The 27,334-nt window shown below is 51.3% G+C and overlaps 1 protein-coding gene across 4 annotated transcripts in view; it reads right to left on the minus strand.

Moving 5' to 3' along the window:
• ERCC1 (ERCC excision repair 1, endonuclease non-catalytic subunit) overlaps positions 1–14,602 on the minus strand; it is a 21,168-nt gene extending 6,566 nt beyond the window's left edge. Inside the window, exons 1-8 of one of the 4 annotated variants that reach the window (XM_082369739.1) lie at positions 14,521–14,602; positions 13,554–13,692; positions 9,173–9,490; positions 8,590–8,701; positions 7,373–7,588; positions 3,807–3,910; positions 2,528–2,627; positions 1,458–1,534 (exon numbers count right to left, since the gene is read on the minus strand). In XM_082369739.1, coding sequence (XP_082225865.1) covers positions 1,458–1,534; positions 2,528–2,627; positions 3,807–3,910; positions 7,373–7,588; positions 8,590–8,701; positions 9,173–9,490; positions 13,554–13,692; positions 14,521–14,560 — 1,106 coding nt within the window. In that variant the 5' untranslated portion in view covers positions 14,561–14,602. Of the gene's footprint in view, positions 1–1,457; positions 1,535–2,527; positions 2,628–3,806; positions 3,911–7,372; positions 7,589–8,589; positions 8,702–8,890; positions 8,991–9,172; positions 9,491–13,553; positions 13,693–14,520 lie in introns of those variants that run through there. The other 3 variants (XM_082369738.1, XM_082369737.1, XM_082369736.1) reach the window with 3 other exon arrangements.
• Positions 14,603–27,334: the final 12,732 nt, after the last annotated feature.

Here is a 27,334-nt window from a genome sequence, read left to right on the forward strand (position 1 = left end):
ATCACCTCTGAGTTTTGAACTACATGAATATGCTACCTATTCTTTAACAAAAGAAACTAACCATTACATATTCAGAAGAAAAGAGAAGGGCAGAGGATAGAAGTCTCCCTCCCCTCAGGACCTCCCCTTGTGCCATTCCCAAGGTTCAACACTGTTCATAGCTTGGACCCCTTGGAGCCCCTTCAGTTTATTCACATCTGTATCTGTTCATAAGCATGGCTCATTTTCCTGCCTTTTATAAGTAAATTAAAATATCATGCTGTTTGGTCCTGCAGCTTACTGCACAGATGGTGCCAGGAAGGCCCACGCCACTGTGGATTTGCACATCCAAGGAGGGATGATCGAAGGGGAGATATTCCTAGTGGGGGAATTTCTGCGTTGAAGAGTATGTCTATTTTCTGTTTTAATAGCCAATCAAGTCTCCTGCCAACCAAACATGCAGGTGCCCCTTTCATATTATCCACCTGACGTTTTCACCAAATTAATGGGTGAAAAATAGCACCTCATTTTTTGAAAATTTACTTTTCCTGATAAGCTGTGTGGTTGATAGTTTTTTCATGTGTTCTTGGCAACCTGTGTTAGACTTTTAAAAATCGGGCTATCTTTTTCTTACTGAATTGCAAGAGGCTCTTTATATATATATATGTGTGTATATATATATATATATATATATATATACACACACATATATATATGTATATATATATACACATAACACGTAAATATATAATAAATGTTTAAATACATTCCTATGAATATAAACATTTATATATATTTGAACTGTATAAATATAAAATTTATATATACATATATAAATTAGGGATTGTAAGTGTTTGTTTTATATATAACAAGTATTTTCTCTTAGTTTGTCACTTGTCTTTTACCTTTGTTTACAGTATCTCTTACCATCTGGAAGTTTTTAAATTTTAATTTACTCAAATTGGGTAACCTTTTCCTTTATGGTGTCTAGGTTTTGGGTCTTGTTTTGGAAGACTTTCCCTACCACAGGATCATAATAAATATATATATATCTTATAAGATTTCTTTGAATACTTTTACTGTAGTTTTGCTTTTTGTGTCTATAATTATCAAGATTTTGTTCTGATTATGGTGTGAGGAAGGGAAGTCTTCTTTTCCCTATGGAGAGCCAATCAAAATGGTCTTTAGAAACCTAGACTTGAAATTAATTATTCAGCCAGATTTTATGTCTAACTCATAAGCGCCTAGTGTGGTCCTGGGATTTGATGTACGTCACTTGCTTTTGTGCCTACAACCCTATAAGAAAGATATTAAGACCCTACTTTACAGATAAAGAAATTGAAGCCCAGAGAGGCAGTGCCTGGACCAGACTCACACAGGGAGTTTATGGGAGGAAGAAGGGCTGGGAAGATCTGGGGGCAGAAGGGGCAATAACTCTCAGGATAGAGCCTGACCTGGGAGGGGAGCCTCCATCTCACCTCCAGGCAAGGATCAGGGTGCAGTCGGCCAGGATGCACATCTTAGCCAGTTCCTTGAGGGCCTGCTGAGGATCCTTCTGAGTGGAGAAGGAAATTAGAATGAGGGATCTGGCAGAAAGCAAAGAATTATAGTCTTGGAAGCAGAGCAGCTTAGGATGCCAAGAGCCTTTCACTCAACTGACACTCCCTAATCTCCAACTGGGTGCCCAGCCTGTGCAGGACCCAGCAGTGACCGGGACAGCCCTGGCTGTGCCTTCCCGGGACTCACAGTCTGATGAAGGGGACAGACAGTCCCCAGTCAGTGATGACTCAAGAGTGGCCAGGGCTGGGGTGGGAGAGCCAGAGGAGCATCTGTCCTACCTGGGGGATTAGGGAAGAGCTTCCTAGAGGAGGGGATATCTGAGCTGGGACCTGAAGGAGGATGAGGAGTGAGGGCAACAGAGAGCAGAAAAGGGAATTCCAGGCATAGGGAACAGCGTGTGCAAAGGAAGGGAGGGGAAGGAAGGCTTGAGGAAATACAATTCACCACTATGGGACGGAGGCTGTGAAATGAAAGGGTGATCACGTGGAGGCTTAGAGATGAACCGGGAGAGCTGGGCAGGGATCGGGTGACACTGGGCCTCACGGGCCATGGAGGGCACTGGGGGACCACAGAGGGGTTGGGACATCAGATCTGTGTGTCAGAAGACCCCTCTGACTACTGCAGGGTCGAAGCTGGAGGCCACAAGACAAGAGAAGAGGCTGGGGCAGGGACCCAGGCGAGAGAGGAAAGGGCCTGGATCAGGGCCCGGCTGTGAGGATAGAATGAAACAGGTTCAAGAAGTATTGAAGTGGCAGAGGGCAGGGCCTGGCTGAAGGGGGTGTGGGGAAGGAGGAGACGGGTAATCTGACCCTCCACCTCCTCGCCATCACGGCTGTCCATCTCAGATGTTAGAAAGTCCCCACTGGGGTTCCAACTTGCATTTCTCCTTGGAAGAGATTCAACAGTCCGCCAGGCAACCGGGAGGCCCAAGGCTCCCCATTACACAGATGGGGACAGTGAGGCCCATGGAGGAGTGACCCCTGCTTACCACATCTACCTGGACGAGCAGGACCCGCAGGGCGAAGCTCTTCCCCAGGCTCTGCAGCCGCTGATGGATGTAGTCTGGGTGGAGGCTGTGGTAACGGAGGCTGGGGGGCGGGAGAGGGAGGGGTTGGGAGGTCTCCGGCTAAGAGACCCCAGAAGCCCTTCTCCCCTCTTGCTGGAAGGCAGAGGGCTTGGGGAGCACAGGCAGATCTGAGGCTCAGAGAGGTTAAGTGACTTGCCCAAGGTCACCCTTCAAGAAAGGGGCACAGGGGGACTGGCAGTGAGGGGTGCCCGGCTCTGACTCCCTGGAAGGGTGGACCCCCGGATTCTTCACCGAGGAAGAGAAGGACTTTAGGTTTCAGGCGGAGACCAGGAAACCCTAGAGAGTGTGTACCGGGGTCAGGGGGTGGTGCTGTACAGCTGGTCTTGGGAAGCAGGGCCCATCCCCGGGACCGCCTGCTTTGACCTCAGAGGGCGCTGGCACGGATGGGGTGGGGTGGCTTTGCCACCCAGGAACAAAGGGACATCTCTGCTCAGCAGCCACTAGCTCTCATACCCTGCAGGGAGGGAGGGGCCCCCAGGAGTGGAGGGAAACTTATTTAACTGTGGTGACGGTTACAGAAATCCTGGCTCCAGTCCTGGTGTCCAGGACATGAGGCCCCCTCTTCCCTCACCCCAGAGTCCAGGCCCCCGACCCCTCCCCCCTCAGCCCCAGGATCCAGGCCCCCGGCCCCTCCCCCCTCAGCCCCAGGATCCAGGCCCCGGCCCCTCCTCCCTCAGACCCAGGATCCAGGCCCCCGGCCCCTCCCCCCTCAGACCCAGGATCCAGGCCCCCAGCCCCTCCTCCCTCAGACCCAGGATCCAGGCCCCCCGGCCCCTCCTCCCTCAGACCCAGGATCCAGACCCCCGGCCCCTCCTCCCTCAGACCCAGGATCCAGGCCCCCGGCCCCTCCCCCCTCAGACCCAGGATCCAGGCCCCCGGCCCCTCCCCCCTCAGACCCAGGATCCAGGCCCCCGGCCCCTCCCCCCTCAGACCCAGGATCCAGGCCCCCGGCCCCTCCCCCCTCAGACCCAGGATCCAGGCCCCTGGCCCCTCGTCCCTCAGACCCAGAGTCCGGGGCCCAGCTCTTGCTTCGGACACCTCTAAGCCAAGATCTCTGCCTCCCACCCAGGGTCACACCTAGGCCCGGGCCGTGCCCAGAGGTCTCCCATACAACGGCCCAGAACACCCAGAGCACACCCCTCCCAGGCCACCTTGAGGGTGGGTGGCCCCCAGAGCTCACCTGAGGAAGAGGGCACAGGTGCTCTGGCCCAGCACGTAATCGGGAAGCACATCGCCAAACTCCCAGGGCACGTTGCGCACAAACCTCAGCACAGGGTTGCCCCTCTGGGGGGAGGGAGAACCGAAGCCATTAGCAGAGTGATCCTGGGACCACCGCCACCGCAGGGCCCCTCCCCCCACCTCCTGCTTTGCACCTGGGGCTTCTCCAGCTCTGCTCTCCTCCTCTCCCCAGACTCTTCCTCCTCCTCAGCCTGGAATGTTCTTGGTACTGGGGCTCTGACCTAGGCCCCTCCTCCCTGGCCCTAGGCCTTAACTAAAGGGTCCCCGGGTCTCTCTCAGCCCAGCCCTCCCCCCAGCCCCAGCTCGTGTGTCCTGTGGTCCACAGGACACGTGTCCCCGGGTATCTACCTCACTGCACTCAGCACTGGCCTCCACACCTGCTCCCCCTCCCAGCCCCAACTCAGGGACGGCCCCACCATCCAGAGGCCCAGGCCTTGTCCTACACGCTTCCCTCTCCCCCTCACCCACCAGGTGGGACATCCACCTTCTAAGCATTCCCCATGAATTCCTCCCCCTCCACTGCCATGCCCCCACCCCACCTCCTCCTGGTCTCCTGCCCCAGTGGTGTCCCCTCCTGGCCACCCTCCAAACAGGAGCCAGACGGCTCTTCCTAAAGCACAAAGCTGCCCCTCTCCAGCTCTAAGCCTTGCCATGGCTTCCCAGTGCCCTCAGGAGGAAGCTCCTCACCGTGGCCTGTGACCCTCCACAGGGTCAGAGCCCCGAAAGCCTGGCATGTGCCCAGCAGACTCCTCTCTCTAAACACCCCTCACAGACTTTCCTGGTGGCGCGGTGGTTAAGAATCCGCCTACCAATACAGGGGACACGGGCTGGATCCCTGGTCCGGGAAGATCCCACATGCCGCGGTGCAACTAAGCCCGTGAGCCACAACTACTGAGCCCATGTGCCACAACTACTGAAGCCCATGTGCCACAACTACTGAAGCCCACGCGCCTAGAGCCTGTGCTCTGCAACAAGAGATGCCACCGCAATGAGAAGCCCGCACACCGTGACGAAGAGTAGCCCCCGCTTGCCACGACTAGAGAAAAGCCCACGCGCAGCAATGAAGACCCAGCACAGCCAAAAGAAATAAATAAACCCCCGCCTCATGCTCTACCCTGTAGCCCAAGACCAAAATACTTTGAGCAAGTCAAGCTCTAATCTATTCAGGTATCTGAGTGCCTACTGTGTGTCTAAGTGCTGGGGATACAGCCGTGACCAAGAGGACATAGATCCCTGCTCTTGTGGGGGACACAGACATTAAAACAAAAGCATCTCAGGGACGAACATGTAATTACCAAGTGAGGTGGAATTCAGCTCTAATAAGGGTGTGGTATTTGCTCGCGGGGTGGACTGTGGAGTGGTCAGAGCAGCTGGGGTGGGAAGGGTCTGCAGGGGTCCCAAGTCCCACAGGCTCTGGGCCATCTGGACCTGAGGCACTGGGAGCCATGGAAGGGCTTTGGGCAAGGGAGGGGCAGGATCCAATTTTATTTAATTTATTTTTTTAAATTGAAGCACAGTTGATTTACAATGTCATGTTAATTTCTGCTGTACAGCAAAGTGATTCAGTTATACATATATATTTATACATTTTTAAATATTCTTTTTTATCACGGTTTATCACAGGATATTGTATATAATTTCCTGTGCTATACAGTAGGACCTTGTTGTTTATCCCAATTTTAATTTTTAAAGAAGTATTTTGTCCACTTCACACCCATTAGAATGGCCGAAATCCAAAAGACAGACAATGACAAGTGGTGAGGATATGGTGAGAATGGAACCTTCATCTACTGCTGGTGGGAATGTAAAATGATGCAGCCTTTTAGAAGACAGTTTGGAGGTGCCTGAGAAAGTTAAACATACAGTTACCATACGACCCAGCAAATCCACTCCTAGATAAATACCCAAGAGAACTGGAAACATATGTTAACAGCAGTACACAAATGTTCACAGCAGCATTTTCATAATAATTGAAAAATATGAACAACCCAAATGTCCATCAATGGATGATGGATGGACAAACAAAAAGTGGCATATCCATACAATGGAATACTATTTAGCAACAAAAAGGAATGAAGTAGTAATTCATGCTACAACATGGATGAACCCTGAGAGCATTATGCTAAGTGAAAAAAACTAGTCATCATTTGCTAGATATTTGGGTTGTTTCCACTTTTTGGCTATTGTGAATAACGCTGTTGTGAACATTTGTGTACTAGATTTTTGTGTGGACAGAAGACAGTGGTCCCTCAGTATCCACAGAGGATTGGTCCCAGGACCCCCTGGATATCAAAATCCACAGATGACATAGTACAGTTGGCCCTCCGTGTCTGCGGGTTTTGTATCCATGGTTGCAGAAGGTTGACCGTATTTTCATTTCTCTTGCATATATACCTAGAGGTGGAACTGCAAGGTCATATGATAACTCTATGTTTAAATGTCTGAGGAACTGCCAGGCGGTTTTCCAAAGTGGCTGCACCATTTTACATTCCCACCAGCAGTGTATGAGGGTTCCAACTCCTCCACACTCTCCCCACCCTTGTTATTGTCTATCCTTTTGATTCTAGGGTATGAAGTGGTATCTCATTGTGGTTTTGGTTTGCATTTCCCTGATGGCTAACAATTTTGAGCATATTTCATGTTCTTGAGTCCCATTATTATCTTTGTATACTGCTGCTCTCTCCTTCCAGAATGCCAGCCCCCCGTCAATGGCAGAGACTTTATCTGCTATCTCCAGAGCTTAGAACTGCACCAGGTAACCTCTGAAGATATTTATGGATTATAAGTGGGTGAACCCCCATTTTAAAGGCTCAGAGGGGTTAAGTCACCCAAGATGATACCCAAGATGACAAAGCTACTGTGTGGCAGAGCGGGATTCAAACTTGGGCCTGTGTTCAACTGTTTTTGAATAAATGGACAAACCTGGGCACAGGAAATGTAGCTTCATGAACACAATCATGCCCCCAACCATAAGAGTTGGGGTGCTATGGACTGAATGTCTGTGTCTCCCCAAAATTCATAGGTTGAAATACTACCCCCCAATGTGATGATATTAGGAGGTGAAGGGAGGTGATTAGGTCATGAAGGTGGAACCCTCATGAATGGGATTAGCGCTCTTATAAAAGAGACCCCAGAGAGCTCCCTCACCCTTTCCTACGCTGTGAGGACACAGTGAGAAGATGGCTGTCTATGAATCAGGAAGCAGGTCCTCACTAGACACCGAATCTGCCAGCGCCTTGATCTTGGACTTCTCAGCCTCCAGAACTGTGAGAAATAAATGTTCGTTGTTCAGACCACCAGTCTATGGTATTTTTGTTATAGAAGCCTGAACAGACTAAGACATGGGGCATCCTCAACCCACACACGCTAGTTGAATGGATGAATGGTGCTGTTGAGGGCATAATGGCTAGAACTCACACCTCCTTCCTTGTCCACTAGAAAGCCCTCCCTGTAACCACGTTCCCCACCAGAAACCCCAAAGCCCCACTTCTCCAGCCCCCTCCTCACCTGCCGGGGGCTCACAATGATGCTGTTGGATTTTGCTCCTGGTTTGGGGGCCTGGTTGGGGGTCTCTCCTGCCAGGGGTTCTGGCCCTATGGGGCGTGTGGCTCCAGACCCTCCTGGAGGTCCTGAGATGGCGTACTCGCCATAGGTCTGAGGAGCCGGCTGGGGTGAGGTCTCCACAGTCGGCAGGCTCCGTGTGGATTTGAATAAGGGCTTGGCCTGTGGGGACAGATGTGAGAGGGCATACAAAATCTGAATCTAGCCACTTCTCCCCACCTCCTCGGCCTCTACCCTGGTCCCAACCACCATCTTCTCTCCCTTGGGCCACTGCAGTCACCTCCTCACCAGTTCCCTGCCTCTGCCCTTACCTTCCACAGTCTGCTCCCCACACTGAGTCATATCATGCTCCTCTTCTGCTCAGAGCCCTTAGGTGGTTCCTACTCAGAGTAAAAGCCAAAGCTGTCACCTCAGTCCTCGAGCCTCATAAAGATCTGCCCCTGCCCCCTTGCCTCAAGGACCTCACCTTCTACATCTTCTGCCTGGCTTTCTCTACTCCAGCCCCACTGGTCTTCCTGCTGCCCTAAAACTTATCAGATTCTCTCTGACCTCAGGGCCTTTGCACTGGCTGTTCCCTTCCCCCCTGATGTTGCATAGCTCGCTCACTCACTTCTTTCACATTTTGGCAAAGGCATCATCTCCCCCAAGAGGTCCTCCCTTGACTGTTCTAAGGTAGCTCTTCTCCCCATCACAGCCTCTATCCTTAGCCTACTTTCTTTTTCTTCATAGCACATAGGTGGCAGCCACTACTTAGCACCAGGCAATTATGTTCCTGTAGGATTGAGATCTCTGTGTTGCCAGATCCTTTACTTACCAAAAGATGTCAAAAGTGCAGATTTTTAAAAAAATTGCCAAACCTTCCAACTCTCAACTATTAGCAATAAATTCATTCCTTGCAGAACCAGGGTTCTGGCCACATAAAACGTATCTCAGGACTACTTCCTGGCTGCCAGTTTGCAGCCTTTGCCTTAGCCCTCTTGCCCATGACATTTTACTTTTTACAGGAAACTGAGACTTGCAGAAGGCAAAAGGCTGTCTTCTCAAAGTGACCCAGGCCCCAACATTTCCTAATCCACACTGTGGTCCCACAGGCCCCTTCTTGTCCCCCTTCCTCCCAACCACCCCCCAAGCCTCCCAGCAGTCCCCCCATCTCTTAGTCCTACCGCGGGAGGAGGGACCTCATCCTCGTCCACTGGAATGAGGAATTTCTTCCTTGTGGGTGGGCCAGCGGGTTTCTGCACTCCCTCTTCGTCCATCGCAAGGTCCTTCTGGGGCCTGAAAATGAAGCCGTGGCGTCGGGAGCGAGCGAAGCATCGACATTCCCCAGAAGGAACCCCCGGACACAGCCGTATCCCCCAAAAAATTCCAGGGCTCCATCGCGTCCAGGTCCAGACACCCATGGCCCCAGGTTCTATAAGGCCCCGCCCCATCGAGCCTCCACCTGCGGCTCGCCCCGCCCCTTACCGGGACACACTTTCCATTCGCCACGCCCTTCAGGGTCCCAACTTTCTATTCTCCCCGCCCTCACTGTTCCCCGCCTTCCGTTTGCCAGGCCAGACCACTGTCCCCAACCCTCCGTCCACCCCGCCCCCAAGGCTCGCACCTGTATGCCTTCCCCTCGCTCCACCTTCTCAAACTCTCAGACATTGTAACGATTGATTGGCTTCTGCATCTGCCAATCGCCACCGGCGGTCTCAACCCCACGCCCCTCTCAACCCAGCCCCGGGGTCTCAGAGCCCCGAGAACTCACCTCCTCGCCCCCGAGCCGCGAAGGATAGACAGGAGAGAGATCGAGGCGTCCCACCGCCGGCGCGGCCAGCGGAGCCCCAGGCTGGTCGCACTTCCGGCCTCTCTAGCCCTCCAGCCCGCTCCCGACGTTCCCCAAAGGCGTAGAGCATCGAGAGGGGCGGTTCCTCACGCAGCTCTCTATGGTTCTGGAGGACTGCGGAGGTTTGGGTTTGGAGACAGCTGTCCGCCTCTGGCCCTGAGCGTCTCCGGTTGCCAAGCAGTTTGATTTCAGTGCCCTTATTGAGCGCCTCTTGTGTGCCTGGGCTCTGGGCAGGGCTTAGTGGAGAAGAGATGGCGGGTAATCAAACTAGGTTCCTTCTCTCAGTACAGACTTGAGTTTGAATTCCAGCTCTGCCATTGACTTGGCCTCAGTTTCCCCATTCACTCATTCTCTTATTCCACATACATTCCCCCAGCGCCTCCTCTGTTCCCGGCTCTGTGCCAGGCACTGCTAGTGACACAGCGATGACCAAGGATAACGATAGCCCCGCTCCGCCCTTCTGGAGCTCACATCGCATTGGGAGAGACAAACCCTTTCCCAAACAGTGACGATCCAGAGTGGACAGGGCTGGCTAGGAGACCCCAGAGAGCCCGGGAGGGGGGTGGGGCAGGGGACACCTAATCCAGCCCGAGGGCCAGGAAAGAGCTTCCTAGAGGAAGGGACATCGGAGCAGAGACCTGGTTGATGAGTAAGTATTAGTCATTTCCTGAAAGGATAGTATCACACTGTTCTAACTTGCAACTCTCTGATTACTAAGGAGAGAACATCTTTCTGTGAGTTTATTGGTCTTTAATAGTTTGTTTTCTGTGAGTTGCTTGCCCATATCCTTTGCCCATTTTTTCAATGGGGTTGTATGCCTTTTTTATTACTGTTAATGTGTCAGAGTACTTTATGGATGCCAATTCTAATTGTTAGTCAGTTACACATATTCCAAATATTTCCTGATAGTTTGCACTTTATATTTTAACTTTGTTTATTTTTCTCACAGAGAAGTTCTTAGTGTTTATTTGCACCTATTTATCAATCTATCCTGACTTTTGGTGTGTTTAAGAGGCTTGCCATACCCCGAGGTCATAAATATAGTTTATCATTTCTTCTAATACTTTTTCTAGTTTTGATTTTGTTTCTGTCGTTCATCCATATGAGACTTATTTTTGAAAATGTACTAAGGTAGGAATTTATGGTGGATATAGCTAATTGTCCGGATACCATTTATTTTAAAAGCCAGTCCTGGGAACTCCCTGGAGGTCCAGTGGTTAGAACTCAGTGTTTTCACTGCTGGGGCCCGGGTTCCATCCCTGATCAGGGAACTAAGACCCCTCAAGTCATGCAGCAAAAAAAAAAAAAAAAAAAAAAAAAAGCCAGTCCTTTCCCTGGTTTTGATATTCCACCTTTATCATGTGCCAAATTCCCATGTATACACAGGTATATCTGTGACATTTCTATTATGTTTCATTGATCTCTGTATCTGTCCCTTGCCTCCATGCCAGTTTAATTATTTCATTTAGATATGTTTTGATATCACATGAGGCAAGTCCCCCACCTCTGTTCAGTTTCAAGTCTGTCTTTACCATCCTTGTCCATTTTCTCTTCTAGATGGATTTTAGCAGCTGCTTTTCTAGTTCCCTGAAAAATCCTATTGAGATTGAGATTGGAATTGCACTGAATTGATGGATTAATTACAAGAAGACTGACATCTTTTTCATACCCATGAACATACTGTCTCTATCTCTCCATTGATTTTGGCTTTTGTTAGGGACCTACTGTAAAAGATTTTTTCTAATTAATTTTTATTTATATAATTGGTTCATGGTATTAGTTTCCTAGGGCTGCTGTAAAGAAGTACCAAAAATTGAGTGGCTTAAACCACAGAAAGCTATTCTCACAGTTCTGGAGGCTAGAAGTCCAAAATCAAGGTATTGACAGAGCAATGCGCCCTCTGAATGCACTAGGGAAGGATCTGTTCCAGCCCTCTCTCTTAGCTTCTGGTAGCCTCAGGCATTCCTTGGCTTGTGGATGGCCATCTTCTCCCTGTGTGTCTTCACACTGTCTTTCCTCTGTGCATGTCCGTCTCTGTGTCCAAATTTCCCCATTTTACAAGGACGCCAGTTATATTGGATAAGGGACCACCATAATGACCTCATTTTAACTTGTCTCTGTAAAGACCTTATTTCAAAATAAAGTCACATTCTGAAGTAATGGGGGTTAGGACTCAACATATCTTTTGGGGGGACACGAGTCAACCCTTAACAATTTTCTGTTACTTTTTATAAACTTCTTCCTTCTGAATTCATTTTTACTTCTTGCTAGAGTACATTCTCCTCTAACTTTTACAGAGGACATTCTGGATAGAAAATTTCTGAGTCTTGCTCATCTGAAAATGTCTTTATTTGACCCTCACAAATGGAATCTCAAATTCTGGGTTCCTAGTTATTTTTCTTGCAAAGTTAGAAGACACTGGTCCTCCATCTGGGTCACTAATGGGAAGTCTACCATCTCCCTGATTCTCTTTCCTTCATAAGCAGTCTCATCGCTGGGTGTAATTTTTCCCCAGGATCACTTACTAGCAGTGTGACCTGGTGCCAGCAACTCAGTTTCTCTGTGTGCGTCAGTTTGCTCATCTCTAAAATGGGATAATAATAGCATAACTATTAGGAAGATGAAATGAGTTATGTGTAAAGTCCCTACATCTTTACTTGGCATGCAGTAGGTGAAATATTCAGGTTTGTCATAAAAATAAAATAGCCCTTGACCAAGTCCTGGGCAAGCAGAGACTGAAGCTGTTGTGGCCATTGCTGTAGCACAGTGCCCAGAAAGAAGAAGGGGCTACGGAACCATATGTTGTATGAATGAACAAAGAACAGAAGCAGAATCCTCCAGCAAGCGACTTCACCACTGGGAGCCTCAGTTTTCCCATCTGTAACTGCTGAGCTGGTGAGAATTCCATAGGACCACGGAGCCCCGTCTTGAAATCCATGGTTCACTCATTCCTTGAATAACTACATATTGAGCACCTACGGTGTGGCAGGCACTGGGGACACAGCTGGCAGCAAATCAGACCAGGTCCCTGCCCTGTGGTGCTGATGGTCTCATGGGAGGCAGACCATAAGAAAGAAACCCACAAATAAGAGTTCTAGACAGTCATACATGCTCTGGAGATGATAAAAAACAATGACGTGCGGTAGATGATGGGGGAGGGGGCCACACGGTCACAGGAAGAGGGGCTCTATAAATAAAAAATACATATATTACCATCAACTATATACCCATCAAAGCAGATATATCGCTTACTATGAGCTAAATCCTCACAGTAACCCTCCCCTTAGATATCAATAGTCCATTTGACAGATGAAGGAACTGAGGCCCCAGTGACATAGAGAAGGACTATGAAAATGTGTCTCTGAATCCAAGGGCAGAGAGAGCTTCTAGAAGGAAGCCAGCCTGGGTGGGACTCAGTTTCTCCCGTTGGGGAATGGGAATTACCAAATAAACCTGCAAAGCGTGCCTTTTCCGCCAGGGGGCGATGGCGCCCCACAAGAGGATTTGGGGTGTAGAGGCGCCGGGGACTGCTGCGCCAGAACCCACCCCGGGGCAAGACCCGTGAGAAGGCGGCGGGCTGCCCTTTCGTTTCTCCCGACCCGTTTCACTATCGCAGAAGTGCGGCAAAGGGCCCGCTGAGCGCGGTTCAGGTAACTCTGAGCCTATTTACGTTAGTTAAGGGGGAGAAAAGCTGTCCTCGGCTCTGTAATATATTTCCAGGTTTGATTCCTACACTCTTCCCAAATTTAACCTTCGGGTTCCGAATTCGCATCTTTCCGGCTCTCAGAGTTGCGAGTTCGAGTCTAACAGCTGTCCGTACTCTTATTTCCCCGTCCTTCTTCCAAACGCTCCAAGTTCAAATTCCAGTCCCAACCGAAGTTCCCGGGCGACTCCTCGAGTCCAGACCTTCCTCCACTCCCAAACCTTCCCCTAATCCCAACTTCGAGTTTCCTCTGCGCCTCCGAAGGATTGGGGTGGGGATAGAGAATATGGGGACACTTCGCCCCTAATTCCACCCGAGGGACTCTGGGCGGGGGGCAGATTGCCGCCAGACCGAAGGCTCTGTAAGCCGGGGCGCGGCCGAGGGGCGCAGTGACCCGGCCGACGTCCCCACCCGCCTCTAAACTTAGCCGCGGTGACGCGCGGCCCGGCGATCGCGGCGGGTCCAGGGACGCAGGGGCGCCCGAGCGGAGGGGGAACGGCTCTGCTCCACGAGCCTCTATTTATAGCGCCCGGAGCCCGAAATAGCGCGGAGCCTAGCGGCCAGGATGACGCGGGAGCCGCCGGGGTCTGACTCACCCGGCCCCGAGCGGCGGCCTCCGGATGGGGGACAGTGGAGGCGCTGGACCCGACCACGCCCCATCCCGGGCACCTCTTCTGCTGGGACGTCCCAAGTTTCCACGGGGCACTGTGGATGGATATGCAGCAAAAGGAGGATCTGCAGCACAAGAGACTGAGGTTAGATCAGAGGTGGGACTTCCCTAAAAAAGAGCCCAGAATTGAGGAACTAACTTTACACAAGAAGAGGGGTTGGGGGACTTCCCTGGTTGTCCAGTGGCTAAGACCCCGCGCTCCCAATGCAGGGGGCCCGGGTTTGATCCCTGGTCAGGGAACTAGATCCCACATGCCACAACTAAGAGTTCTCATGCTGCAAAGAAGATTCCAGCGTGTCGCAACTAAGACCCGGTGCAGCCAAATAAATAAATAAATATTAAAAAGATGAACCAGACATATACACGTATTTCTCACCAGCAACAGGACTGAGGCATCTTGGGGGCAGAGAAATGGACACAACCGGCCAACCAGCAGGCCACAGCTGTCCCCCTCTCCACTTGCCATGGCTCCTTGCATTATGTTCCCACTTCCTAGAATGCCTTTCCCTGCCTCCCCAGTCTTAAGAACTCCCGCTCCTCAGGGACCTGGTGCTAAGGGCAATCCCTCACAAATGAAAACTCTGTGACCCATTGGACTGGGAACCCCATGAGGGCAGGGCCAGGCCCTTCTCATTCATCACCATGTCCCCAGCACTGCCCAGCACAAGATAGGCCTCTGGAGAAGTTAATTGCATGAATAAGAAGTGTTGGTAATAAAATAAAATGTTTCCCAAACTATAATAGCAAATGTTTATTGTATGCTACATGCCAGGTGTGAGTCAGAGCGTTATCTCCTATGGGTCTCACTACAACCTTAGGAGGGAGGTACTTTTATTATTTTCATCATCACCAACCCCATGTTAGGGATGAAGAAATTGAGGCTCAGAGAATACCTTGCTTGTAGTCAGAGCTGTCTCTTGAACCAGGTCCCATGGCCCCAGAGGTGTTCAGTTCCCAGGATACTGTCTATAGGCCCTACAAAACCCAAAGGTAAGGAGTGATTCTCAAAGTGCAGTCCACAGAACCTCGGGAGGTTCCCCAGCACTCTTTCAAGAGGTCCCCGAGGTCAAAATGATTATCATAATAATACTAAGACACTTACCTCCCTTTTTCACTCTCACTCTCTCCTGAGTTCAATGCAACCTGCAAAATAGCACAACAGACTGAGCACCCAAGCAGAGGTGAAGACCCAGTTATCTTCTGTTGAGCCAAACATTAAAGTGGGGGACTTCCCTGGTGGCGCAGTGGTTAAGAATCCACCTGCCAATGCAGGGGACACGGGTTCGAGCCCTGGTCCGGGAAGATCCGGCATGCCAGGCAGCAACTAAGCCCGTGCGCCACAACTACTGAGCCCACATGCCACAACTACTGAAGCTCGCGCACCTAGAGCCCGTGCTCCACAACAAGAAGCCACTGCAATAAGAAGCCCGCGCACCACAACAAAGAGTAGCCCCCACTCACTGCAACTAGAGAAAGCTCACGCACAGCAACGAAGATCCAATGCAGCCAAAAAATAAATTAATTTTTTAAAAAAACCTATAATGAGATACTACTTCACATCCATTAAGATGGCTAAAGTTTAAAAAAATTAAATCTTTTTAAAAAGTAAATAATTAAAATAAAATAAAATATTCTGTTGCGGGACTTCCCTGGCAGTCCAGTGGTTAGGACTCTGCACTTCCACTGCAGGGGGCATGAGTTCGATCCCTGGTCAGGGAACTAAGATCCCACATGCCGGGCAGCGTGGCCAAAAACATACAAAAAGTTTGTTGATTCTCTTAGTTTTCCTTTGAAATGATCCAAATGTTAGTTTTATGTCTTGCCTTCCCATCTTTACATCTCATTTTTCTTGTCTTATAGCATTTGCAAAGACTTCCAGGACAACGTCAAATGGCAAAGTTGATCAATTCTCATATACTCCATATCACAGCCTTCTGAGATGACTTATCTTGTTATCCCTATTTTATAGAAGGAGAAACTGAGGCACAGAGAGGTTAGTCTCTTGACCAAGGCCACAAAGCAAGTAAGCAAACAAACCAGGACTCCAACAAAAGCTTGTGTTTTCAACCACTGCCTTAAAAGAAAATTCAATAGTCACTCTGTATTTCTTTAACAGGCAAAATACCCTATGAGTTTCCACAGTGACCCCCTGGATCTGGAATGAGGTTCTGGAGACCTGAGTTCTGGTTCTGGCTCTGCCTTCTTTCTGAGCCTGTTTCCTGCTGTGAGACAGCAGCTGAAAGCCACAGAAACTCTGTCTTCAGGGTGGAAGGAGACAGGCCCCTAAACAGACTGTATTTGTTTCCTGTGGCTGCCTAACAAATTACCGCAAACTTCGTGGCTTAAAACAACAGAAATTTATTCCCTCACAATTCTGGAGGCCAGAAATCCTAAAGCAAGGTATCAGCAGGGCCACGCTCCCTCTGAATTTTCTCGGGGAAGATTCTTCCTTGCCTCTTCCAGCTTCCGGTGGCCCCACGTGTTCCTGGGTGGCCCCATCACTCTCATCTCTCCCTCCATCTTCACATGGCCATCTCTTCTCCTATCTGTGTCCAATCTCCCTCTGCCTTTCTCTTGTAAGGACACTTGCCATTGGGTTTAGGGCCCACTTGGATAATCCAGGGTGATATCATCTCGAGATCCTAACCTTAATTATATCCGCAGAGACTCTTTTTCCAAATAAGTTCCCATTGACAGGTCTCAGGTGGACTTATCTTGAGTAGGGGGAGGGGCACACCATTCAACCCACTACACAGATCAAAACAGAAAAATGAGAACAGGACAATACGTGGCAGAGTTTAGAATGGGAGGTGTCCAAAGCTCTGTGATTGCACACATCCGTTCCAGTGGAGAATGCTGAAGCGTTTGCCCTTGAGAGCCCAGAGTGGTCTGTGCGTCCTACATGTGGCGGTTAGAAGTCCCGTGTGTCCCCCATGTTCTGGACATCTTCCACAAGGATGGGAAGTCTTTAAGGGAGTTTTTCATTCTTCAACTGTTAATGTGGAGTCGAGAGATTTTCTTTCACAAAATGCCAAATAATAATAAAAATCAGCACCCATACAGCACTTAATATGTGCCCTGTTCTAAGTGTTTAAATATCTATTAACTCATTTAATCCTCACAAAAACCCCTCTGATGTCTTGCTGGTGATTCTCCTTTCATAGCAGAATAAACTGAGGTGCAGAGAGGCTGGAGTGGCAGTTTGGAAGTTCCAGAGCTTGAACCCCACAGTCTGGCCTCAGAGTCTAGGATCCTGACCTTAAGCCATGCTGTCACCTGGAGGCACACTGTCCCATGTTAAAGCTGGACTTTGAGGAAGCCATACTCCCAGATCCGTGGTCAGGCACCGTCTACTGCTGTGATGTCCAATATGGCAGCCACTTGGCTACACGTGGCTTTTAAGCACTTGAAACATGGCTGGTCCAAAATGAGATGTGTCATGAGTGTAAAATCCACACCAGATTTCATAAACTTAGCGTGATTAAAAAGAATGTAACTATCTCATTTTAAAAACTCCTGAGGGACTTCCCTGGTGGTGCAGTGGTTAAGAATCTGCCTGCCAACGCAGGGGACATAGGTTCGAGCCCTGGTCCGGGAAGATCTCACATGCCGTGCAGCATAAGCCCGTGCGCCACAACTACTGAGCCTGCGCTCTAGAGCCCACGAGCCACAACTACTGAAGCCCGCGTGCCAAGAGCCCGTGCTTCGCAACAAGAGAAGCCACCGCAATAAGAAGCCCGCGCACCACAACGAAGACCCAACGCAGCCATAAATAAATAAATTTATAAAAAAAAAAAACTGCTGACATTGAGTACGTATGAAATAATATTTTGCATCTATCTGGTTAAATAAAATACAGGAACAAATTATTTTCACCTGTTTCTTTTGGCTTTTTTTTTTTTTAGTGTGGCTACTAGGGCATTTAAGCTTGAATATGTGGCTAGTGTCCTATTTCTTGTGGACAGTGCTGGTCCATGGAATTTGCTGTCTCTCCATCTGGGAGGACATCAGATGCTGGAGCGCCATTTGTTCCGAGGCTGCTGAGCCTCAGGATTTCTTGGGATATTCTGGAACAATCCATGTCAGAAGCATATTCAAACAGAGCAACTGATGCTCATGTCAAAAATATGGCCTTAAAGGACACTCTCAAATCCCTGCCTCCACCAGACCCAGGTGAAGAAGCTACTTAACCGAGAGAGACCACAGTGCCAGGCAGTACTTTGTGGCCACTTGGTATATGGAGTATATTTTTTAGTCATAAATTATATACATGTGTGCCTCTACCGAGAGTGTTATAAGATAAAAACTTACAAAACAGAGATAAGGTACTCATGGATGAGCCAGGCTGCGTGAGATCACAAGTTCAAATCCTGACTCTGTCCCCTCCCTAGCTGTGATTCCTTCCATGAGTCCCAGTTTCTTCATCCAGAAACTGGAAGTGTTTGTCCCTGTGCCCTGAGGGCTGTTGGGGGAATTCAGTGAGACCCTGCGTGCAAAGGGCCTGACGTGTGGTCAGGCAGAGAATGAGCTACAGCAGCGACCAGGTTTCTTGAGAGGCGGGGGCCCTGCTTAGGTCGGAGGGAGTCACGCTAGGTTTCTCAGCAGAGGGGATGGTGTGCTGTACCTCAAAGCATGGAAAAACAGTCACTAGGTGGAGAAGGATGGGAAAGGTATTTGGGCAGAGGGAGCCGAATGTTCAAGTCGGGAAGCATGAACAATGCATTTGGGGAAAGGCAAGCTGTTTGAGTATTGTTAGAGGGCAGAGTGAATGTGTCCTGGGGAAAGGGGTGGGGGGCAAGAGATGGGGTTGAAGAAGGCAGCAGGCCACGGAAGGCCTTGTAGGTCACAGCACTAGAGCACCGGGGAATCATAGCAGGCTCTGAGCAGGGGAGAGACCTGACAGGAGCAGGTTTGTGGTTTAGCAAAATCCTTCTAGATGGGAAGGGGCAGAACTGGGGCAGGAAACCAGGAATGAGTGTAGAGATGAAGGATGAAGTGGGGAAAAGGGACCAAATAGGCAACTGGACCAGAGTAAGGAGGGGGAGGAAGGAGAATATATAAAATCTTTAAAAGATAGAATGGAGATGAGTGATGGGTTATGGGAGGTAAGGGGAGGAAGGTACCAGGAGGACGCCCAGAACTCTGGTCCAGGAGACAGGGTCTATGTGGGACTACGCCTGAGCTGGGGACCTGGGAGAAGGAGGCACAGGTGTAGGAGGAAGCTGTTGAGGTCAGGGTGAAAGTCTGTGGGACAACCGGAGGAAGGTATCCAAGAGGCTTCTAGACACATGGGTCTGGAGCACGGGAGAGACGGTGAAGAAGAGGCTGGGAGGCTGACAGAGCTCAGACAGGGCTGAAATCCTGACAGGGGGAGAAAGTGGAAGGTGCAGTAGGGTAACTTCACCATCAGCCAGTGATGACAGCAGAAAGTGGTCCTGCCCAGGACAGTAGCCTTGGTATCAGGTTCTCATCCTGGTCTGTACCTGGGGACAGGAAGATGAGCAGACCCAAAGTCCCCACAGGAGTGCCTGCCCAGTGGAGGGTAGAGGGCACAGATGTATACAAGCAGTACATGCCTCCATGGGGGCAGTGTGTAATGAATGGGTACTTCCGGGGGTACAGTGACCCATTCCCAAGGACTACGGGCAGTGGAAAGTGTCAGGACCAGTTCCTGGTTGGGGGGAGCATAGAGAGGGAAAGCGAATTAATCGGGAGTCTCTCAGTTTCAAATGCAAACTGGTTTAGGGAAATGTATTGGCTCCCATGTTCAGAAGGTTGAGTAAAACCAGCTTCAGTTACAGCTTGATCCAGGAGCGCAAATGATGATATGAAGTCACTGTCCCATCTCTGGGTTTCATGTTTCTCTGATTTTTTCCTCAGAAAGACTTTCCTTGAGGTAGCAAAGATAGCCCTAGCACCTTTAGGCTCACATCTCACCCTCTTAGCCACCCCAAAGGGAAGAAAGTGCTCCTAGCCAATGGTCCCATCATTCGTTGTCCTAAATGGGTCACATGCTCACCTCTGAACCAATCACTGTCGTCAACGGACAGCCCAACTGGAATACTCTGATTGGCTGGGCCTAGGACACGTGCCATTCCCTGGAAACGGAGGATGGGGTGAGCTCCAAGACAGCCAGGTGAACTGAAATTGAGAAAGGGGTGGTTTCCCAAAGAACAAGCAGAAGGCCGGCAAAACTGTAGATGCCCATGTGGCTGGGAGGAAAGGAAGGTTGGAAAACAGATTTTCTCATACGGTAATGGGGCGTGGGAATATTACCTCACTTCTAAGGGTTAGGGTGAGGATTCCATGAATTAACGCAGGTGAGACATTTAGCAGACTGCTAGGCAAAGAGCAGGTGCTGGATGAAAGGTAACTATTATTTAAAAACTAGTAATCAGTATTACTTGTACTGATGATGAGTGGCTATGCTGGGAGGAAATAAGCTCCCAGGCTCAGGAGGAGACCAAACTGGAACTGAACAATTACGCAGTGAAAGCTCATGCAATCTACACTGTACAAGCTCAGTCCCCAACTGGTTCTTCTCCAGGCTTCTGTCTCCAGGTCTATGAAATGGGATGAGTGAGGGGACTGCATGAAACCAGAAGGTCATTTTAGAATGTCACCTCCTCAGAAAAAGGCCTTCCCTGACTACTCTTACCAAAAGATCCCCTTTATTATAATATATCCTCCCATTTTATTTCCCTTACAGTGCTTAACACAATCTGAAATCACCTTATTTATTTACTGTTTGTCTCCCCCATTAGAACGTCAGCCCCACGAGGGCAAGGATCTCTCTTCTGCCTTGTTCACTGCTGTGTTCCCAGCACCCAGCAAGCCCTTGATAAATACTTGTTGAATGACTAAATACTGCTTAGAAAAATAAAGGGTGCCTAGTTTTCTGATAGGTACTGGGTTCTCCATTAAGGGAAGTGTCCAAGCTGAAACTGAAAGCGCGTACCTTGCAATTCATGATGCAATCCAGTTCCTCTCCAGGCCTCAGTTTCCTCATTTATAAAATGGGTGTGTGGCGGAGGTTGGGGGTCTGGGGGGGTGTGAACTCTTGGCCCAGCCCCTGCCTGCTATCCCCGCAGGAGCCACCAGGGGGCGCGGCGCCTCTGTCCAAAAGTCGGCCCTCAGCCGCTTGAGCCCGGGTGGATGCGTGCCGATAGTCCTGGAATATTCTGAGCCGCGCTGGCTTCCAGGCGTCCAGGAACCCAAGAGTTCGTGCGGATTGCGGGGGGGGCGGGTGTCCGCGCTCCTCGAAGGGGGGCGGTTGGGTGGGAGGTGACTCAGGCGCGCGGCCCCGGCCCCCAGTTCTCGCGAGGGAGCGCGCACGGCCTCTGGAACTCGCGCGGCTCCGCGTCCATTTTTACCCGAGCGCCGCTAAAAATAGTCCTCGCGCTAGGAGCTGAGCCCGAAATAGCGGCCTCCAGATAAGGCAGTACGACTCAGCGCTTCCGGGGAGCGGAAAGGGGAGGCAGCGCGGGGCGGGGGGGGGGGGGTGCTGGGGGTGGGCCTGGGCTCAACTGGGCCTCGCCGCGCAGCCCCGGCTGGACGATCGGCCCCCGCCGTTGCCGTATTACCCCCAACCTGTCACCAGCCTCGAATCAGCACCCCCAATCCTCCATCCCCCCGATCCCCTGTCTCCTGGTCCCCCGCATCCTCTGCTTCCCCTCCATTCTTCATCCCTGACCATTATCTACCACCCCCTTCCCTATCCTAATCTTCACTCCTAGCCCTGCCGCCCCCTCCCCAAGTCCTCAACCTACTCTTCCCGAAGCCCTGTCCCTATTCTCCTTCCCCAGCCACAGCACGGATCTTGCGCCTCTCTGAATCCGCCCCCCGCTTTCAGTTCTCAGCTCCACTTCTATGGGGGGGAGGATGGGGAGGTCACAGGAAGTCACACCAGACCAGCAAGCAGAGGGCTGGGGATGAGGCTCTGACTTCTTGCTTAGTTTCTACAGTGGATTGAGTGGGCTTAGCTCTGGGTCTTAGCCAGTTTCAGGGCTCATACTGTGCCCAGGGTCAGGGATTCAGGCCTGGGCCAGGGTTGGGGCTCAGACTGGGGTCAGACGCAGGTCTGCTGTCCCCAAGGTTGGGGTCACCAGAGTCAGGGCTCAGCCTGGCACCCACTGTTTAGTTCAACAAACCCAATTCTACTATGATTCTTCCCTCCCTTGCAAGTCAGTGATGGGACATGACAGTTCCAGGCAGTGGGAACAGCCAGGTACCCTGCTCCCTCGGGGCCTAGGTCTCCCCCTTGCACTTGGATCTTCTAGGGCACCTTCACACTCTGATATCCTGTGACTCTTTCAGTGCCCACTCCAAGAATCAGCCTCAAGGATCTTATACCGCATTTACCTGAGGTTCAAAGTCTGCATCCTCCTAGTCTCTGAAATATCACAAGACAGAAACTGCCCTGTCCTGTGCGAACCCAGGGAGCACAGTGTAGTAGACAGATGTTGCTTCGGTGAAAATTCGGGCAGAACTCTTTGGCTGTGGATGCAAGGAAGCCTCAAGTGGTGTCCCTGTCCCTAGTGGACACCAAGCTTTAGCCAGGTGTCCAACTGTTATGTTGTCTGGATGGGACTCAACTGCCAGGCAAAGGGACTGAGCTGGAGGATCCTTTAAGGCAAGAAGAATCATGTAGTTGGATCAAAGAATTAGGAGGCTGGAAAAGTCAGCAAGGACCAGACAGAAATGGGCTCCATGGGCCGTGGTGAGGAGCCTGGACACACGGTGAGGGGCTCCCCCCCAGGGCACTGGGGAGCCATGGCAGGTTCTGAGCAGGGGAGGGACAGGGGAAGGTTTTAAGACCTTTCTGACTGCTTCCTTGAGGTAGACTGAGGAAGGGAGGGGGAAAGGAGGGGCCTGGACCTAGGTAGGAGTGGGAGGAGGGGAAAGAGGAGGAGAGAGCAGATTTGAAAGTCAGTGAAGGGCTCCCCTGGTGGCGCAGTGGTTGAGAATCTGCCTGCCAATGCAGGGGGCACGGGTTCGAGCCCTGGTCTGGGAAGATCCCACATGCCGCGGAACAAGTAAGCTTGTGTGCCACAACTACTGAAGCCTGTGCACCTGGAGTCTGTGCTCCGCAACAAGAGAAGCCAGTGCAATGAGAAGCCAGTGCAATGAGAAGCCAGTGCAATGAGAAGCCCGTGCACTGGAACGGGGAGTAACCCCCGCTCATCTCAACTAGAGAGAGCTGGTGCGCAGCAATGAAGACCCAAGACAGCCCAAAATTAATTAATTAACTTTTTTAAAAATTGGGGGAACGTGTGTGTTGGCAAATACAAGAATACACCTTGAAAAAGTAAATTCTCCTCCTCCCTCTGATCCCCACTTCTCACTGTTAACTATTTCTTGTGTACCTTGGCCAATAGGATTCATTGAGCTCTCACGATGTCCCCAGCCTGTGCTAAGCCCGTCACAGAAGTGACCTTGCTCAAATCACTCACCACCCACTGTGTGTGTTGGCCAGGCACCATGGCTGTACCCATTTTAGAGAAGTGAAGCCTGAGGCTTGGAGAAATGCAAGGATGTGTCCTATCAAGGGCCTGGCTTTGAAGGTTTTTCAAAACTGAAGGTATGGGAGCAGGTGAGATCAGAGAGGAAAAAGTCCAAAGGGCCAGAGCCCAGGGAACTGGAGGGGAGTGGCAGGGAGTTCAAGGGGGCTGCCTGGAGGAGGAGTGAGGAAAGCTAGGAAGGTACCTTCCAGAGCCTTCTGATGAAGGGCTTAGCTGGAAGTAAGTCACTCCATTTGGGAGGCTGAGGTACCCCTGGCAGCAGGGCAGCACCCCCTCCTCAGGCCCCAGAGGTGTTCATAGGAAGAGACTGAGGCTGCTTGATGACATCTCAGGGACACGGTGATAGCACAGCCAGCTGTTATGACGTCTGAGTGATTCGCCAACTGCCTGTTATGACCAGCATCTCTAGTCATGCCCCGTGGGGGGGGGGGATGAGGATGGGAGGAAGTGACAGGCCACGGGGGGTGGGGGTGACAGGGATGCAGTCATTTAGAGACCAGGGACTCAGCAGCTGAGAGATGTGTTCTGCCCCCTGCACTAGGGAAAGTTGGGTGAGAGGATCCACGTTTTGGTGTTCTGTTTAGTGAATAAGGTCTAGTTTCAACAACGTTTGGCTGGGATGGAGTAGGTCTGGGCTCAGAATCAGGGGTCAGCCCAGAGGCTGCTGAGATCAGGGACATCTGTTTTGTTTGCTGCTGGGTCCCCATCACCTAGGACATAACTGGCACACAGTAGGGGCTCAATACATCTTTGTTGAATGACTGAATCAAATGAAAGGGGTCAGCCCTCTCTGGGACTCAGTTTACCTTTTTGCCTAACAGCCCTGGTCATCAGGCCACCTCAGCCAATGGCGTTGCTAGGGATACCCCTCCCCACCTAGGGTCTCAGATCTCAGTCCTCGCTCCCGAGTGGGGTGGGAGTGAACAAGAAAAGGAGTTCGTGCCTCTGATGGACTCCGCCCAAGTGTGATGTCACAAGCCGCTCGGGGATCCCGACCCGTGTCCCTCCCTTGGGATGGGGCGTGGAGAGGAACTCGGGAGTCCTAACTTCCGCCGCTCCCCGGGGCCTGGCAGTGTTACATAACCCCCGACGTCGCGTCCCCAGGGATGTCGCCGGACGTCCTGGCCAGGCCGGGGACAATGGGCGGGGAGAGGCCCTCCCGCCAGGAGCCTGGAAGTGGCAAGGGCACCCTCTCCTCTGATTCACCCTTGTTTCCGGCCCGTTTAAGCCTCCTCCTTCTCCTCAAGAATCCTTATCTCCCCCAAACTCTCTACCCTCACTTCTTGTCCTACCTAGATTTCACCTCTTTCCCCGAGCCTGCAAATATGTCCTCTACCCAAACTCCCTGCCCTCACACCAGTCCCCTGTGATTTCTGAATCCCCTAAACATCCAGTTTCCCACGCCCTCCTTCACTCACCCATCCGCGGGCCCCTCTCCCGGGTCCCTCAAACTAGCCCCCACCTTCCTACCCCGCCCCCGCCTTCCCAATCTCCTCCCTTGGCTCCCCCAAACTTCCCCCATCATCTGTCTTCCCCAAATCCCTCCACACCTCCCTCAAACTGACCCCGAATACTCTTTCTCGTCCCTAATCCCAGCCCTCTCTTGTTTCCCCGAAACTGCCCCAGTATCCCTACTTCATTCCCCCCAAATCGGGTCCCCCATACCCTCCCGGCTCCAGACAGCCACCGGGTCCCCCGGCCCCTCCCCGGCTCCAGGCCCCCGGCCGCTCGCGCCCTTCGCCGGCCCGCTCCCACGCCCGGCTCAGGTTCCCAGGCCGCCCTCCCGCGGTGGCCTAGAGACCCAGTTTGCGGCGGCAAAACATTGGTCTCCGGGCAACAGGCCCCGCCCGCCCCAGGGCGGCCCGCTGCGAGCCCAGCCGCGCCGAGGCCGAGACTGCGCGCGGAGGCGGGGCGGGCTCACAGGGCAGGGCCCTTCGCCTCCGGAGGCCCGCAGGGCGCAGAAACCCGGGAAGACGGCAACGCGGAAGTAGAGTTTCAGGGCCCCGGAGCCAGAAAACCCCGAGAAATTCGTGGAGGCTGAAGCCACAGGGAGATGTCTGGGGCGCAGTGATAAAGAGAGACCGCTCGACAAAGCAAACAAGGACCGGGCCCCGAAATAAACACGGGGATAGCGAGGCTAAACACAGACAACCCACGGGTCCGCAGGGATGCCCCTGAAGGCAGGATAATCTACCTCAGATCGTCTGGGCCATTGCGCTTCTGTCTCAGGGGCCTCCCTCTCTGACCCTCAGTTTCCGTATTTGTAAAATGGGTAGCGCCCAGCACAGAGGGCTGTCGTGACAATAGGGCTGTCGTAAGGATTCAGTGAATTCACCGACCTGGAGCTCGTGGCACACTCCTGGCACATCCCATCCGTCATTCATTCGTTCAACAGATATTTATCGAGAACCCATTATGTGCCAGGCACTGTGGTAAGTGCTGGGAATTCAACAGTGAGCAAAACAAAGATCCCTGTCCTCGTGGGAGCTTACACTTTGGGAGTGGGGAAGGAGGTGATGGACGATATAGAAGCACAAATTAGCACATTCTGTAACACACTGGAAAGTGGTCATTGCTGGGGACGTGGAGAGGGAGGGAGGGTTGGGGTAGCCGTTTTAAATAGGGTGGTCAGAGAAGGCCGACATGAGAAGGTGATGCTTGAGCAAAGACTGGAAGTTGGTGAGAGAGGAGCCTGCAGATATCTGGGCCAAGAGCATGCCAGTCAGAGGGAGAAGCAGGTGCAAAGACCTTAAGGTGGGAACATGCCTGGTGTGTTGGATGAACAGCTGGAGGCCCGTGTGGCTGGAGCAGAGAAAGCAAGGAGAGAGGGAGTGGCAGAGACACGGGGCCTGTGGGCCATGGTGAGGGCTTTGATTTTTATTCTGAGCGAGTTAGGAGCCATGGGAAGGTTTTGAGCAAAAGAGGGACATGGACTGATTTTGATTTAAATAGCATCCCTCTGGCTGTATGTGGGGAATAGACCTTGGGAGGCCAGAGTGGCGGCAGGGAGACCAGTGAGGAGCCCCAGGCAATGGTCCAGGCAAGAGGTGATGGTGACTTGGAAGGTGCAGCAGGGATCAGATTCTGGAGGTGTTTGAACATAGAGCTGTAGAATTTGCTGACAGGCACATTCATGGCAAGCCCTCAATAGATGGCATTAGTTACCATTATTTTAGGGGGTGCTCACAAAATCTTCATAGAAGTCCTTATCATTCCCATTTTACAGATGCAGAAACTGAGGCCCCAGGAGGTCACTCAACTTGCCCAAGGACTCAGCTCAGTCTGGCTCCAAAGATGGTACCCCTCTATTAGGTTGGCTATTCCCAAATCTGAAACACCCTCAGAGTCTGGAACTATACCTAAACTTATCCATGTGGGCCCCAGGACCCCTGGAGCTATATCCTCATCAACCGCACCCAGTGGGCGTAGAAAGTGGTGGCCTGATGGAGAATGCTGCCTGACTGGTGTTCCGGTTGTCAGGTAGTCACCCATGCTGGCCCGGAACACTTGCTTAAAGGCATGCAGGTACATGTAGAGAGGGTACACCCAGAACCTCCCAGCCCAGCATCCGCTTCCCACACTCAGTCCCAGCACTGGACCCAGGCACACCCCAGTGCTGCCTGCAGTGACCTGTTTAATACAGTCACACACTCGCAGATAGGTACGTGGCCCTCCACCGTGGAGGTACCTTTTCAGGTGATGTGCAGCAAACGCAATTTCTGGCTTTATCTCTTTGTGTTTCCATATCTCTCCGTCTCTCTCTCTCTCTCTCTCTCTCTCTCTCTCTCTGTCTTGCTATCTTTGTCTTTCTCTGTCCCCACCCTGACCCCCAGATCTGTCTCTCTGACTCCTCACACTCAAGACCCTCTACCTGCAGGGGAAATCACTCTTGTCCCTGGCCACGTGTCTCCGCAGAACCTCACCTATTATGTGACATCAGAACCTGGCATCAGCCAACAAGGACCTACTGTATAGCAGAGAAAACTATATTCAATATTTTGTAATAATCTATAAGAGAAAAGAATCTGAAAAAGAATATATATATATATAACTGAATCACTTTGCTGTACACCTGAAACTAACACAACCTTGTAAATCAACTATACTTCAATTAAAAAAAACAAACCTGGCATCGGGACACATGTGTGGAGGCCTCAGGTCAGCTGCTCAGAATGACTCAGGCAGG

Source organism: Balaenoptera borealis, assembly GCF_965194805.1.
Source record: "Balaenoptera borealis genome assembly, chromosome: 19".
NCBI lineage: Eukaryota > Metazoa > Chordata > Mammalia > Artiodactyla > Balaenopteridae > Balaenoptera > Balaenoptera borealis.